This window comes from Lynx canadensis, chromosome C1, assembly GCF_007474595.2.
Source record: "Lynx canadensis isolate LIC74 chromosome C1, mLynCan4.pri.v2, whole genome shotgun sequence".
In the NCBI taxonomy this organism is placed as follows: Eukaryota; Metazoa; Chordata; class Mammalia; order Carnivora; family Felidae; genus Lynx; species Lynx canadensis.
The window spans coordinates 168,885,877-168,902,820 of record NC_044310.1 but is presented as its reverse complement, the minus strand read 5'-3'; the positions used below and the strand labels follow the sequence as shown (position 1 = coordinate 168,902,820).

The window sequence follows — 16,944 nt, the reverse complement described above, 5'->3', positions numbered from 1 at the left end:
TTTACTTTTCTTGATATTAGAATTGTTACTATACTCAGGAAATATTTGAAGAATTAGTTTCTTTTTTTTTTAATTTTTTTTTAACGTTTATTTATTTTTGAGACAGAGAGAGACAGAGCATGAACGGGGGAGGGTCAGAGAGAGGGAGACACAGAATCCGAAACAGGCTCTAGGCTCCGAGCTGTCAGCACAGAGCCCGACACGGGGCTTGAACTCATGGATCGTGAGATCATGACCTGAGCTGAAGTCGGTCACTTAACCAACTGAGCCACCCAGGCACCCCAAGAACTAGTTTCTTTATATCACAGTTTGACTCTACTTTTCATATACTCGTTTCAATCTCTAGGTTCTTCTCCTTTTAAAACAGAAATTCAACAAAGTTCCTTTTAAACATTAAATAGACTCAAGTGTTTGCATCAGGGCTAGATATATTACCTTAACCCATAATTGAGGTTTCTATTTATTCAGTTCCTGAGTAGATCCATGGCATTGTTATTTACAGAACTCCTAGTCCATAACGTTAGTGGAACAAGGTTTTAGTACCTATAAACATTTTAAGATTAGAATATGGCTTAAACATTACTGCCTGAAAGCAAATGAAGAACAAGTAATTTGTAAAGCTCAGTTAGTAATCCCGAATGGGTAGGAAAAAATGCCTGTAATACAGATGATGGCTGTGCTACTTACATCTGTAGTAACTTTGGATACAGTCAATGAAGTAAATTAATCAAGAGGATTTATCACTTAAAAGACTATTCTATGTCCTTATGTAAATAAAAAAGATAATTTTTCTTTTTACATTATTTATAACTATCAATATACGTATACCATGCTTAAAAACAAGAGGCCTGGAGGTACAGTAACTGGGCTTCCAATCTCAGGTGCAACCCTATCTGTATCTGTGTGACCTTGAGCAAATTACTTCATCTGTCTATGGCTCAATTAACCTCATCGAAAATGGGGATAATGATGATTCTCATGATGCCTATACCTATTGTTATGAGAATCCAGTGGTATGATGTTTGTAAAATACTTACTGAGAACAATGCCTGGCATTTCAGATAGCAACAGATGTTAGAGATTGATTATGTAGATGTCGCTTCAAAATATAGCTATATAAACCAATCAAGATATTACTGAACTTCAGCTTCTTATAATAGGATATTCAGGTGAACGTTTGGAAGGAATTTAATGAAAAAGAAAATCTGACTATTGCCAATCAATGAACATTAATTAGAAAATGAGTTACATACCAAGTATTAGACTTGTATTAATTAAGTGGTATCTGGATGATTTGGGGCATGAAACAGAGTACCTGAGATCTCTCATTACTTTTCCATTCTTATGCATGGAGAGGATTTTATTAAATTACTTGAAAAGTGATCATCTCAACATGAAACTTTGACCATATAGGAATGCTGCAAATCAAGGCCCAAATCCCAAGTTATCAACTTGTGAAAACCGAACAGCTTGAAGCCCTGAGTATTACAATAGCAAACTTGATTAAATTATTCCCTAGGTGTAGGAGCTAGACAGCCACTGATTGTCCCTCCACATGTCCACTGTTTTAATTCTTCTCAACAAGCTTGCTTTGACCAAATCACATGTTACCTAATTCATACTAATTTTCCACAAGGTCTTCTCTACATCTGGTGTATATTACTTTCATTATCCTAATTAGCTATTAATTATGCTTTTCTCACAATATATAAAATGTACGTGCACTCTTGCAAGAACTGTGTTTGACAGATATTCACACTTATTTAACTTTAACAGCTCCACCTAAAGACAAGAATAGCAAAAATGTCTTGAAGTGACTAATTACGTATTTGGGAGGGAAAAAGTAGATTTGCTTAAAATTTTTCATTTGGATGGTCACGTGCTATCTATATTAAAAATAATGAAGAGTCCATGTCACATTTTTATGGACATTACATAAAATAGGGCAACCCATAAGCATGCAAATTACCACATGTCTGAAATTATACAAAGTCTGCCTTCTTGTTTAACTTTTATAGAAATTTGTATTTATGGCCACTAAGCAGTAAGTCCATGTCTTCCTATTGTGTGTATGCAGAGGAAAACCTAAAGGGTGGAGCCAGAAATATTTATAAGGTTTACTGAATGAAAAATGATACTGCACTATAAACATTTCAGTGTATCTATTCGTGGGTCTGCCAAGTACAAGGAAGGCTCTGGGGACACAAAACTGAAAGTCAATACCTATGTCAGCATCTATATAATCCATAAATCCACATACAATGTAGGGTATGAGCATTCCAGTGTAAGTACACACAAGTACAGAAGAAGGAGGGGCACCTAATCTACACTTAAAGGAGGACTGGAGGGCCGCCTGGGTGGCTCAGTTGGTTAAGCATCGAACTTCGGCTCAGGTCATGATCTCACAGTTCGTGAGTTCAAGCCCCGCATCAGGCTCTGTGCTGACAGCTCAGAGCCTGGAGCCCACTTCAGATTCTCTGTGTGTGTCTCTCTCTGCCCCTCCCCACTCATGCTCTTTCTGTCTTAAAAATAAGTAAAACATTAAAAAAAAAAAAAAAGAGGACTGGAAAGTCTTAGAAGAATTTTAAGCAAGGAATATGATCAGATTTGTGGGTTTTTTTTAATGTTTATTTATTTACTTTGAGAGAGAGAGAGAGAGAGCAAGCAGGGGAGAAGCAGAGAGAGAGAGGGAGAGAGAGGATCTCAAGCAGGCTCCATGCTGTAAGCACAGAGCCTGATGCAGGGCTCAATCTCATGAACCATGAGATCATGACCTAAGCCTAAATCAAGAATCAGTCACTTCACGAACTGAGCCACCAGGTGCCCCCAGATTCATGTTTTTGTACAAATGGTACAAATGTGGGAAGTGGATCGGGAAGGGAGAAGGTAAGGCTGAGGCATAGATTGGAACCTAACCCAGCACCACCATCTGTAATTATAACCACTCTAGCTAGTATAAGCTTGCTTTGGGAAGTGGAGAACTGTCAAACAGCTGGCACTACCAACATCCTGAGAAAAGACAGCAGCCCCCAAACAGGTGCTCTAATCGTAACACCAATAGAACATTCTCAGATTTTCCCTTATAGAATTCTTTAAATATACAGAGAAACATCACTCATCAATTTTAAGAATATTCATGGATTTCTACCTTATGTAAGGAGTTGTATTAACTCTAAGGGAATGCAAACATACAAAAAGTAATATTCTGTCTTCAAACACCTTCCAATCTAACAAAGAATTAACATACCCTGGAATAATTAATCCCCTTCCTGACTACCATAATGTCAGTATAATTATATAGTCTGTTTGTACTTGGACAACTATCTGCCTATATGGATCCGTCCATAGTTTGCTGTGGTTAATATATAATGGCTTTGGTTAATACATAACGGTTAATATATAATGGATCACTGAATTATGTACTAGTACAGTTTAACAATATAAATGAATACATAAAATACAAATAAAATATAATTACAAACCAAATATACCTTAACTTCCTTGAAGTTATTATTGAAAAAGATGGGTTTTATAAGTTGCCTAAAGACTCACATAACAAAATAAAACTGTTTTAGTTCATAAATCCAAAATCCAGAAAGTTCAGGAATCAAGGGAAAGAACAAACTAATCTACTATACATGTAGGCAGGTTGATTTCATAATTATATAACATTGCTAAGGCCACTGAACTCACTGGGTCTCTCAGATTATAAACAGTGGCAGGCATTCCTGATCAGATGCCTAAGCTACATATTTATAGCTTTATTGGAAATATTGCAAGCAGGGAGAGAATCTTGTTACTTCATTTGTCATCCCACTTTACCACCCCTCTTCTCTTCTTAAACATCAGCGAATAATTTGATGCAGAGATTCCATCAAGATCAACCAATAAATACCATCTATAAAAGCCTTAAGCAAAGTCTCACTTCACCACGGCTGCTCCGACATTTCTAAAAACTGCTGCCAATTGTTAATTGAGTTTCCCTAAATCAAAGCAGCCTCAAAATTATCCCTTGTTCTAAGATCTTGTTTTCAGAAATCATTAAGATCTAATAAAGTTATATATATGAATATGGCAAAGGCAAAGATTCATCGTCATATATTTACATGGACAAGGAACGTTATCATAGAGGGAGAGTGACATCTAATAGAAGAGAATTTCAACAGATAACACACTAAGATGTAAAAAATGAAGCATTTCCACTAGAAGAAAATTATAAAAGGGAACAATTTCACAGGCAAATGTGATCGCACAATAAAGGTAGCAGATTAATCACTTATGTAATCAAAGAACTCCCAACAAACAAAAAGTCCAGGACCAGCTTAACAGATGAATTCTACCCAACGCTTAAAAAAGAGTTAATACCCATTCTTCTTTTAACCAATATGGAGGTTAAAACACAAAAGTTGTAAGATCAATTTCATCCACAAAAATCAGTCAAGGAATACACAAAAGGATGCAAAATATAACATCATATACATACAATGTGGAGGAGAAAGTAACAATTTAGTGCCTTTAGAATGGGATCAAACTTAAGTGACCATCAACTGGATACAAATTGCTGTATCCTTTGGATGTTATATATGATCCTCATGGTAACTGAAAAATCAAAAGCCTGTAATAGATACACAAAAATAAAGAGAAAGAAATCCATGCATAACACTAAAGAAAGCCATAAAACCACAAGGGAAGAGAACAAAAGAAGAAACAGAGAAGAACTACAAAGCAATCATCAAACAAGCAATAAAGTGGCAATAAATGCATGCCTACCAATAATTAAAAGTAAATGGACTAAATGCTTCAATCAAAAGACACAGGGTGATTGAGCGGATTCAAAAAATAAGATCATCTATATACTGTCTATCAGAGACTCACCTCAGACCTAAAGATACTACGTGCAGACTGAAAATGAAGGGATAAAAAAAAACATACATACATGGAAGTGGGGGAAAAAAAACTACAGTAGCAATACTTTTATTAGACAAGATACTTAATACTGTAGCAAAAGACAAAGAAGGGCACTACATAAGGGGTACAATCCAACAAGAGGGTGTAACAATTTATCTATGCACTCAACATGGAAGCACATAAATACATAAAGGAATTATTAACATACATAAAGGGAGGAATTGACAGGAATGCAGTAATATTAGGGGACTTTAACACCCCGTTTACATCACTGGATAGATCATCCAAACAGAAAACCAGGAAATAGTGGCTATGAATGTTACATTAGATCAGATAGACCTAACAGATATATACATTCTATCTAAAAACAGCAGAATACACATTCTTTCCAAGTGCACATGGAACATTCTCCAGGAGTGACCATATGTTAGTCCACAAAACAAGTCTCCATAAATTTAAGAAGACTAAAATCATATCATGCATCTTTTCTGACCACAAGGGTATAAAACTACAAATCAATTAAAAGAAAACAACTGGAAAAAACACACATGTGGAGGCTAAGCAGCATGCTATTAAACAATGGGAAAATCAAGAGATCAAATAGGAAATAAAAAAATATATGGAAACAAATGAAAATAAAAACATAACTGTCCAAAATCTTTGGGATGCAGCAAAAGAAACAGTTCTAAAAGGGAAGTTTTATAGCAACACAGACCCACCTCAAGAAACAAGAGAAAACTGAAGCAAACAACTCAACCATACATCTAAAGGAGCAAGAAAAATAAGAACAAAACCCAACACCAGTAGAATTAAGGAAATAATAAAGATTAGAGCAGCAATAAGTCAAATAGAGACAACATACACACACACACACACACACACACACACACACACACAGAGGGAGAGAGAGGGAGAGGGAGAGGGAGAGGGAGAGGGAGAGGGAGAGGGAGAGGGAGAGGGAGAGGGAGAGGGAGAGGGAGAGGGAGAGGGAGAGAGAGAAAAGATAAAGGAAACCAAGAACTGGTTCTCTGGAAAAATCAACAAAATTGATAAATCTTCAGACCAGACTCATCAAGAAAAAAACAAGAGATAAGACCAAAGTAAATAAAATCAGAAATGAAAAAGGAGAAAAAACTAACATCACAAAAATACAAAAGATTACAAAAGAATGTTATGAAAAAATTATATGCCAACAAACTGGACAGCCTAGAAGAAATGGCTAAGTTTCTAGAAATGTGTAATCTTTCAGACTGAATCAGAAGGAAACGGAAAATTTGAACAGACCAATTGCTTCCAATAATAATTGAAAGAGTAATCAAAGAACTCCCAACAAACAAAAAGTCCGGGACCAGCTTAACAGGTGAATTCTACCCAATGCTTAAAGAAGAGTTAATGCCAATTCTTCTCAAACTCTTCCCAAAATTAGAAGAGGAAGGAAAACTTCCAAAATCATTCTGTGAGGCCAGCATTACCCTGATACCAAGACCAAAGACACTACAAAAAAAGAAACTTATAGGCCAATTTCTTTGATTGACATTAATGTAAAAATCTTCAACAAAATATTAGTAAACCAAATTCAATAATACATTAAAAAATCATTCAACACAATCAAGTGGGATTTATTCCAGGGATACAGGGGGGTGGGGAGGACTCAATATTCACAAATCAATGTGATACATCAACAAGAGAAAGGATAAAAACCATATGATCATCTCAATAAATGCAGGAAAAGCATCTGACAAAGTACAATATTCATTCATGATAGAAACTCTACAAAGTAGATTTAGAGGAAACCTACCTCAACATTACAAGGCCATATATAAAAAACCCACAGCTAACATCATACCCAATGGTTAAAAACTGAAAAGTTTTCCTCTAAGATCAGGAAGAAGACAAGGATGCCTACTCTCACCACCTTTACTTATTAACACAGTATGGGAAGTCCCACCCCAGGAATCAGCTAAGAAAAAAAATTAAAAGGCATCCACACTGGTAAGGAAAAATTAAAACTTTGCAGATGACATGGTACTATACGTGGGAAACTCTGAAGACTACAAAAAACTACTAGAACTAATAAATATTTTCAGTCTGGTAACAAAATACAAAATTAATACAGAGAAATCAGTTGCATTTCTATATATTAATAATGAAGTAGAAGAGCAATTAAGAAAACAGTCCCATTTACAATTGCACAAAAGGAGTAAAATACCTAGGAATACACCATGCAGGTGAACGACCTGGCCTCTGAAAGTGATAAAACACTGATGAGAGAAATTGGAGAGGACACAAATGGAAAGATACTCCATGCTTATGGACTGAAAGAAACTGTATTGTCAAAATGTTCATAAATAAATCTGTTGCACTTTTATACACCAATAATGAAGCAGCAGAAAGAGATACCAAGGAATCAATCCCATTTACAATTGCACCAAAAAGCATAAGATACCTAGGAATAAACCTAACCAAAGAGGTAAAAATCTGTACTCTGAAAACTATAGAACACTTATGAAAGAAACTGAAGACAACACAAAGAAATGGAAAAAATCCATGATCATGGATTGAAAGAACAAATATTGTTAAAATGTCTATACTACCCCAAAGCAATCTACACATTCAGTGCAATCCCTATCAAAGTAACACCAGGATTCTTCAGAGCTAGCACAAACAATTCTAAAATTTGATGAAACTAGAAAAGACTTCCAAATAGCCAAAGTAGTGTTGAAAAAGAAATACCAAAGCTGGAGACATCACAATTCCAGACTTCACACTGTATTACAAAGCTTCATCATCAAGACAGTATGGTATTGGCACAAAAACAGACACAAAAATCAATGGAACAGAAGAGAGAACACAGAAATGGACCCACAACTATATGGTCAGCTAATTGTCAACAGAGCAGGGAAGAATATCCAATGGGAAAAAGACAGTCTCTTCAGCAAATGGTCTTGGGAAAACTGGACAGCAACATGAAGAAGAATGAACCTGGACCACTTTCTTACACCACACACAAAAATAAACTCAAAATGGATGAAAACCCTAAATGTGGGACAGGAAACCATCAAAATGCTAAAAGAACACAGGCAGCAACCCCTATGACCTTGGCTGCAGCAACTTCTTACGAGACAAGTCTCTGGAAGAAAGGGAAACAAAAGCAAACATGAACTATTGGGACTTCATCAAGATAAAAAGCTTTTGCACAGCAAAGGAGACAATCAACAAAATTAAAAGGCAACTGATGGAATGGGAGAAGATAGTTGCCAATGACATATAGGATAAAGAGTCAGTATCCAAAATCTATAAATAACTTACCAACTCAACACCCAAAAAACAAATAATCCATTAAAAAAATGGGCAGAAGACATGAATAGACAGTTTTCCAAAGAATACATCCAGATGGCAAACAGACACATGAAAAGATGCTCAACATTACTCATCAGCAGGGAAATACAGACCAAATACCATGATGAGATGCCACTTCACACCTGTCAGAATGGCTAACATTAACAACTCAGGCAACAACCGATGTTGGCAAGGATGCAGAGAAAGGGGAACCCTTTCGTGACATTGGTGGGAATACCAACTGGTGCAACCACCCTGGAAAACAGTATGGAGGTTCCTCAAAAAGTTAACAATAGAACTACCTACAACCCAGCAATTGCACTATTAGGAATTTATCCAAAGGATACAAAAATGCTCATTTGAAGGGGCACATGCACCCCAATGTTTACAGCAGTGCTATCAACATTAGCCAAACTATAGAAAGAGACCAAATGTCCATCAACTAATGAATGGATAAAAAAGATGTGCACACACACACACACCCAATGGAATATTAACTGGCCATCAGGAAGGAAGGAAGGAAGGAAGGAAGGAAGGAAGGAAGGAAGGAAGGAAGAAATTGCCATTTGCAGCAACATGAATGGAACTAGAGTGTGTTATGCTAAGCGAAGTGAAATAAGTCAGAGAAAGACAAGTATCAAATAATTTCACTCATGTGGAATTTTAGAAACAAAACAGATGAACATAGGGGAAGGGAAGGAAAAATAAAAGAAGATGAAAACAAGGAGTCAAACCATAAAAGACTCTTAAATACAGAGAACAACCTGAGGTTTGCTGGAGGGGAGGTGGGGGGGGGATAGGATAAATGGGTGATGAGCATTAAGGAGGGCACTTGTGATGAGCACTGAGTGTTATATGTATGTGATAAGTCACTAAATTTTACTCCTGAAACCAATAAAAAAAAAATGTTCATACTACCCAGAGCAATCTAGATTCAATACAATCCCTATAAAAATGCCAAAAGCATTTTTCACAGAACTAGAATAAACCTAAAATTTGTATGGGACCACAATAGACCCCAAACAGCCAAAGTAATCTTGAGAAAGAACAAACTAGGAGGTATCACAATTCCAGATTTCAGGTTATATTACAAAGCTGTAGTAATCAAAACAGTATGGTACTAGCATAAAAATAGACACATAGATCAATGGAACAGAGTAGAACACCCAGAAATAAACCCACAAGAATACACAATAGGGAAAAGACAGTCTCTTCAACAAATAGTACTGAGAAAACTGAATAGCTACATGCCAAAAAAATGAAACTGGACTACTTTCTCACATCATGCACAAAAATAAACTCAAAATGAATTAAACATTTAAATGAAAGACTTGAAACCATAAAACTAGAAGAAAATATAGGTAGTAATGTGTTTGAAACTAGCTGTAGCTACATTTTTCTAGACATGTCTCCTGAGACAAGAGAAATAAAAGCAAAAATAAACTACTGGGACTACACCAAAATAAAAAGCTTTTGCACAGCAAAAGAAACAATCAACAAACAAAAAAAGCCTACTGAGAGAAGCTATTTGCAAATGATATATCCAATAAGGGGTTAATATACAGACTACATAAGGAACTTAAGCAACTCAACACCAAAAATTTTAAAAATCCAATTAAATAACAGGCAGAGGAACTGGATAGACATTTTTCCCAAGAAGACATACAAATGGCCAACAGACACATGAAAAGATGTTCAACATCACTCATCCCCAGGGAAATACAAATCAAAACCACAATGAGATGTCACCTCAAGCCTGTCACAATGGTTAAAATCAAAAACACAAGAAAAACAAGAGTTGGTGAGGATGTGGAGAAAAAAGGAACCCTTGGGACTTCCGGTGGGAATGCAAACTAATGCAGCCTATTAGAAAACAGTATTGAGGTTCCTCAAAAAAATTAAAAATAGAATTACCATATGATCCAGGTATCCCATTACTGGATATCTACCAAAAGACAATGAAAACACTAATTCAAAAAAAATATGCACCCATATGATTAGTGTAACCTTATTTACAATAGCCAAGACATAGAAGCAAGCCAAGTGTCCACTGACAGATGAATGCATAAAGATGTGGCATGTGTACACACACACACACACACACACACACACACACTGGAATATTAGCCATAAAAATGAATGCATTCTTGCCATTTGCAACAACACGGATGGACCTAGAGGGTAGGATGTTCAATAAAGTAAGTCAGAGGAAGACCAATACCACATGATTTCACTAATTTGTGGAATTTAAGAAACAAAACAAAGAAAAAAAGAGGTAAAAACAGACTCTTAAGTATAGAGAACAGCGGGAGAGAGGTTGGGGACATGGGTGAACCAGATAAATGGGATTAAGTGTACCCTTATCCTGATGGGCACTGAGTAACATATGGAACCGTTGAATCACTACATTGTACAGCTGCAACTAGTGAAACACTGCATGTTAACTACCCTGGAGTTAAAATTTTAAAAACAGGACACTTGTGATCATCACTAATGCACAGAATGATTGAATCATTATATAGAACATTTAAAACTAATCTAACACTGTGTGTAAATTATACTTAAAAAAATAAAATAAAATGCACCCTTCATTTTTTCTCCAGCACTCCACAGTTTCCTGTACTCTGCCCTTTTTAAATTTTTAAATGTTTATTTATTTTTGAGAGAGAAAAAGAGAGAAAGAAAAAGAGAGACAGAGAGACAGACAGGTGGAGGGAGGGAAGGACAGAGGGGCAGAGAGAGAGGGAGACACAGAATTCGAAGCAGGATCCAGGCTCCGAGCTGTCAGGACAGAGCCTGATGTGGTACTTAAACCTACAAGCTGTGAGATTGTGACCTGAGCCGAAGTCGGACGCTTAACTGACCAAGCCACCCAGGCGCCCCTGCCCTTTTCTTTTTTGATCATGTTTACCTTGTAAAATAGTCTAAAATTTACATTTTTATCATGTTGATTACCTCACTCCACTAGACTATAAACACGGTGAGGGCAGTAATCTCTTTATATTTCATTCATTGATATATACAAGTGTCTCAAACAGAATGTTGGTACTCAAATACCTACTCAATTTAATTAAGTGGAGCTTATCTGGTACGACCAATGCCAAGGACCATAGGAGGAAAGTGTGCCCAACTGGCAGAGAGTCCTGTGAGAAGTGGAGGCTGTGGGCCAGGCCACATAATTAACAAGTGTACCTCACTTCATTGTAAGTGACGTTGAAGTAGAATATGACCATTAATGTTCCTGATACTGGACAAGTTTTATGGAACAAAGGAACAGACAATCCAAGCATCCTGACCACTGCTCTTCTTTTTTTTACTATCATTAAGAAGGCAGAATAATATCAGTTTCTGGGGTACCTGGGTCACTCAATCAGTTAATTGTCTGACTCTTGATTTCAGGTCAAGTCATGATTCTAGGGTCATGAAATCGAGCTCCACAACAGGCTCTGTGTTGACAGTGTGGAGCCTGCTTGGAATTCTCTCTCTCCCTCTCTTTCTGCCCCTCTCCAACTCTCTCTCTCTCTCTCACCATCTCAAAATAAATATACATCTTTTAAAAATTAAAAAAAAAAAAAGAGTATCAGGTTCTTTTGGACTCTAGAAGCACAGTAGTATTAGCATTGTGAAATACCTCCAGTTACCAGGCTGGTGGGAATGGACAATGCACTCATTATCTTCCCATATCTTCCTGAATAACAACCAGACCTGTTTTGATTTTAATAATGGTTTCAATCACTTTTTAAAAAGTTCCTACTGTGTACCAATCCCAGAGGTAAATGCTTTTGTTTGACATTGACAATATGGCCGAAAGTCAATCGCTGTTAACCTGCTACCATCAACACCAGGGTAACATTACAAGTGTGTGTCAAGAAACCTCTGCTAAATTGTCATTTCTACTACAAATGTATCCCAACGAAAATACACTATTTTTGATGAACTCTTACTTGTTGGAACAATGCCAAGAAACACAGGAGTAACTAAGTAAGTCAGATCAATTTCCTGTCATACAAATTCAACACAATGTTTCTTTGCAAATGTCTAATGTCAGCCCTTTTACTGCCTTGAAAATGGTCTCAATGATAGGTGAGTCAATTTTGGAGACTAAGTACAATCTCAACTATATAGTATTAAAAAAATCCCTCTTTCATCCCTAACATATAAATGATGGTTACATTAGTATCATTCTATGTTTTTGGTTCTCAACCATCTCATAGCTTTATTCTAGTACAATAAAAAGTGTTAAGGGAAATGAGGAAATAGCATAGGGATTATTGCTCTTAGCATTTAATAGTGTTAGAACCTTGATGCTTGTTTGCATTTGCTTGGAATAAGTATCCAAGGGAAAATTAAGTTCTAAGCGGAGGCTACTATTTGCAATCCCAGAAGGGGCTCCTGGGAATAGTTTGGCTTCTTTGTGGCCGTAGATTTTCTGATGAAGTACACCATTCCCTAACGAAAACGACCTGGCACTGCTCCATAGGATAAAATTTGACCAACGCAAGGAACGTGATGATCAGTTTGGGAATGAGTATTTTAATAAAAGAAACATGAAACTGGCTGTGCTTTGGCAGGACATACCCCCAAACATCTTGAGAGTCATTGTCCTGGCCCACAGATGATCCCTACCACGCTGCAACTGTGCAAGTTCCCACTGACATCACTAACAATGCTGGCATGGGGACAAAGACCTGATCCAAACGCAGTCATGATGGCTTCTGCTTCATTAGAGTCACAGGAAAAACAAACCAACTTCCCTGCCCCCACCCTACCCTTCCCTACCACACCCCTGTCAAGAAAAACCTACCTGGAAACAGATCTCAGGCTCCGCAGAGCTACTCAAGATGTACATTTCTAGGGAAGCATATAAAACAGGGATAGGAAAATAGCAATTGTAGAAAGGAAAAGGCAAATCTTTAAAAAGAATGACACAGTAAAAATGTGATAAACGTGAAATAAAGAAGATGCAAAATGCAGACTCTGCATTAGCCACATCACAGGATTGCCGAACATCTTAACCCTGTAACAATAGGCCAGCTAGTTCAGGAGGGAATCACATCTGCTTTTAAACCACATTTTATAAAAAGATACCAATGCAGTAAGATTTTCACTGTAGTGGTAATACTGGAGTTTACACATTCATTAATAAAAAACTAGTCTACATTACCCGCATAAATGCTTGATGTGTTCTGCAGTTAGCTACTTTGCTTGACACTTTCATGCTGCTTGTAATCACATCAGATGTTCCATTAGAAGAAAAGTAAAATCTTGATGGAGATTCTATCTTCCGGTTCACATCCAGACTCATGTTATAGAACAAAACTGCAAAAATGTAGAGAGAATTGCAGTTAATGCAAATAAGTACCTAAAAGCATTTATTATTTTTGAAATGAAAATAGTCAAAATGATATCCAGCATTTTCTTATGTCAGTGGCTTTTCAAAACTAACCTGAAATCTGGAAGACGACACATATTGAAAACACAAGTTGAAAAAATTGTTATAAAATATCAATCAACTTTTCTCTAGGTTTCTAGTTTTAACTGTTACCATCTTCAGGTATTTACTTAATCTTCCTATATATGTTTCAAAACTACAATACTAAAATTGTAACTACTCATAAAAGTTCTAAGTTTCGTATTTCTTTGGAATCCTTCTGTTCTTAGAATGTCCAACTAAAGAGCCACAGACAGAATACTGCACTCACATATCACGTATCACTAATTTTATACATGGTGGGGTTCACTGTTGTTTCTGACTTGAGACGTGATTGATTTTTATTATTTTTCAAAATGAAAAGTGAACAAATTGTTCAAAAGTCAACCCAAAGGCGTCTCCTTTTCCAGCCCTAGACCCTGATTAGTCTCCTCCATGTTTTTATTGGTTTCCAGTTTGACCTTCCAGTGCTGGTTTGTGCCAAATATAGACATCTTCTGAATAAATATTCTGGCAGTTTAGTAATATTTACTTCAAATATCACATAGTAGACAATCATCTGCTGAAGAATGTCCTCAATAAGCAAAAATATAAGGAAATCTAATAAGTATCCAAAAAAATTCCAAGACAGATATTACAAAGAAAGAGCAATTTTTTTAACCTAAAAGAATTCTTTGCAAAACAAGCTACATTAACAGTCTGCTGAGATATCGCTCATTATATAGGAGCAATAGATTCATAAGTGATATTTTAAAGAATTTATATAATTCCTGAAGTTTTCATTTACATCTTGGGAGTAACTTATTCTTTTGGAGCAATTTTATCTACTTTTTTCAAGGAAACATAAGGATAAAACCTGTATTACTCCTACAAGTTTCAAATAAATCTTTTAACCTGACTTTTATTTATAAAATAAACAATGAAGTCCCAATCAATTGGCTTCAAAATTACAATAGCGGAGATTCAGTGCCTCAGAGATGAAAGAGTAATTGAAACAGCCATCCACAATTCATCACCAGGAGTTCAGGCAAAAAGTAAAGGAAAAAAGGGTGGATAAAAATCCATTCACAGTAAGTGGCAAAACATCGGCTTTTATGAAAAATGCTTACCATGTGAATTATTTCTCCCAAGGACTCATTCTATGCAACTCTAAAGCTTGCTTTTGTAACAGCGCTGTGATTATTTACGAGTGTCATACATTTGTTTTCAACCATTTTTAAAAATATCTGGTCACAATGGAATCGGTAGTACAACAAACACGGATTTTACATAAAGGGAGACAGTCGTATCAATTCAACATCTGTCTTTCAGCTAATCCATCAATTTGTCTGTGTTACTGGGGTCATGCCCTGAAAATGCCACTTCTTGTAACCAGGTTAAAGTTTTGCCCACTGTCCTACTACTGTATGCCTAGCCAGGACTTTTGCAGTGCACTATGAAAAGTGAGTCTGTTCTAAAGTAGATACACTAAGCTCATTCTATACCTCTCATTATAGGCTGATTCAGAAGGAGATTTCTGTTACATATCCATAGTTTGATTGGTGTATTTGCTGCCCTTTGTGATGGTTAGATGATGAGAGTCTGCAGGGTCATGAATACAATCAACTCTGGATAGGTCCTGGGTGGCTCATGAAGTTTATCGAATTTTAATGTCCAAATAATAAACCCAAGTATGCCACTCTCCTACCATTGGCTAGTTTCATTAGTAGTTATTCTAATACTAGCTTAAGTATAACATAATTAGGAACATAACCTGCTAGAAAAAATTTAATGTGTATAAAGTCACATATATGTGATTTGAGATTAACCACAATTTTGCATGAGCCCTATCAATACTCTCTTCTCCAGAGCACGCAACTGAGAGCTACCTATATAAAGGGAATGGACATGGCTCTCAGAAGCTGACAGTCATAGGAAATCCTCAAGAGATGTGTGTTATTTATGGAAATTGAAATCAACGTCTAGGTTTGAGATAAGCTTCTTCACTCACTCAAAAGACAAAATATAAAGAGAACAATCTCCCTCTCAGGACTTCCAATTTAAGCCAGCTCCAGCTGTGAAAGGAGCCCAGTTAAACAAAGAAGCAGCTGTGGTAATGTTCTTTCTATTCTAAAGATATTTCATATATTAAGCTCAGTTTAGCTCACCCCAATACAGCAAGGTGATACTCCTGATTTACTTCTTGTCATAATTTTCAGAAAACTATATACAGCCTCTTACTGTTGCCCACTCATTGGTTAGAGTAACTTGAGAATCCAAAAGATGAGGCAGAAAGGAGTATTCACCTCTAAGGTGAAACAATGTCAGGGCTCAGAAGACGACCATGAGATTAATGAGTGAAGTACACACTCAGGGTAAATTCTGTAAGGCCATCCTTACCAATATAACCTGGAACCTCTTTGCCCTTGTATGAGAAACAGAGTGTTAGATCCATGCACACAGAAGGCAATCCATTTTCAACACAGTCAAAATTTGTTCTATTTACTGACTCAGGATGTTTTAAAGAAGCTTCAACAATCACTACGGGTCTTGTCCTAAGAAGGAAATAAAATTAGCAATATTACTTTTCCTTTAGAAAAAATTGGATTTGTTTTTTCAGTTTCCATTGACCAAGTAACTTCATGAAACTGCCCTATTAGTAGTAAGTGCATATATACTCAATTACATTTCTGTGAATGAATCAAGAGAAATTTTCATTTGAGTTTCTAAAAATACTGGCTTTGCCTGAGGATTTAATTATAATAGCCACGTAAGATGGAAATACAATCCTAAAGTTCAATAAAATTTCATAATACCAAGAAAAAAGCATTATGAGGTCACCACCACTGCCAATTTTAAAAACTACCTCCCATCATTTACAATTAAGCCCAATTGTCATTAAGCAGTGAAATGCATCAACCTTACCTCAGCAGCACAGCAGAATCAGACCGAAAAGCACCAACTGCCACATCTGGAGGATGAAAAACAACAGATTAATGAACATCATTAGTCAAAGAGAATTGCTTTCCAGCCACAAATACCTATGTATCCCCTTATGACTGTATCAAAACACTATTTACAGAAAATTAATTACAAAAGATATACTTACGTCTTAGGATTCATTCCACATTTATCTGAGTCTATTCATCTGTAGTAACATTCATCCCTTTACAATGTAAACAAACTTTATGATAAAAACTTACAAAGTTTACTAAAAAATTCAACGTTTAGACTACACATAGTCACCCAGGAATCTCCTCTCAAGGTACAAAAACGTGTCTTTTTTT

The 16,944-nt window shown here is 36.2% G+C and overlaps 1 protein-coding gene across 2 annotated transcripts in view; it reads right to left on the bottom strand.

Moving 5' to 3' along the window:
- The window catches only part of ITGA4 (integrin subunit alpha 4), a 91,804-nt gene that overhangs the window by 36,132 nt on the left and 38,728 nt on the right, over positions 1-16,944 (bottom strand). Inside the window, exons 13-16 of one of the 2 annotated variants that reach the window (XM_030324491.2) lie at positions 16,583-16,628; positions 16,168-16,212; positions 16,058-16,082; positions 13,456-13,566 (exon numbers count right to left, since the gene is read on the bottom strand). In XM_030324491.2, coding sequence (XP_030180351.1) covers positions 13,549-13,566; positions 16,058-16,082; positions 16,168-16,212; positions 16,583-16,628 — 134 coding nt within the window. In that variant the 3' untranslated portion in view covers positions 13,456-13,548. Of the gene's footprint in view, positions 1-13,411; positions 13,567-16,057; positions 16,213-16,582; positions 16,629-16,944 lie in introns of those variants that run through there. The other variant, XM_030324489.2, reaches the window with a different exon arrangement.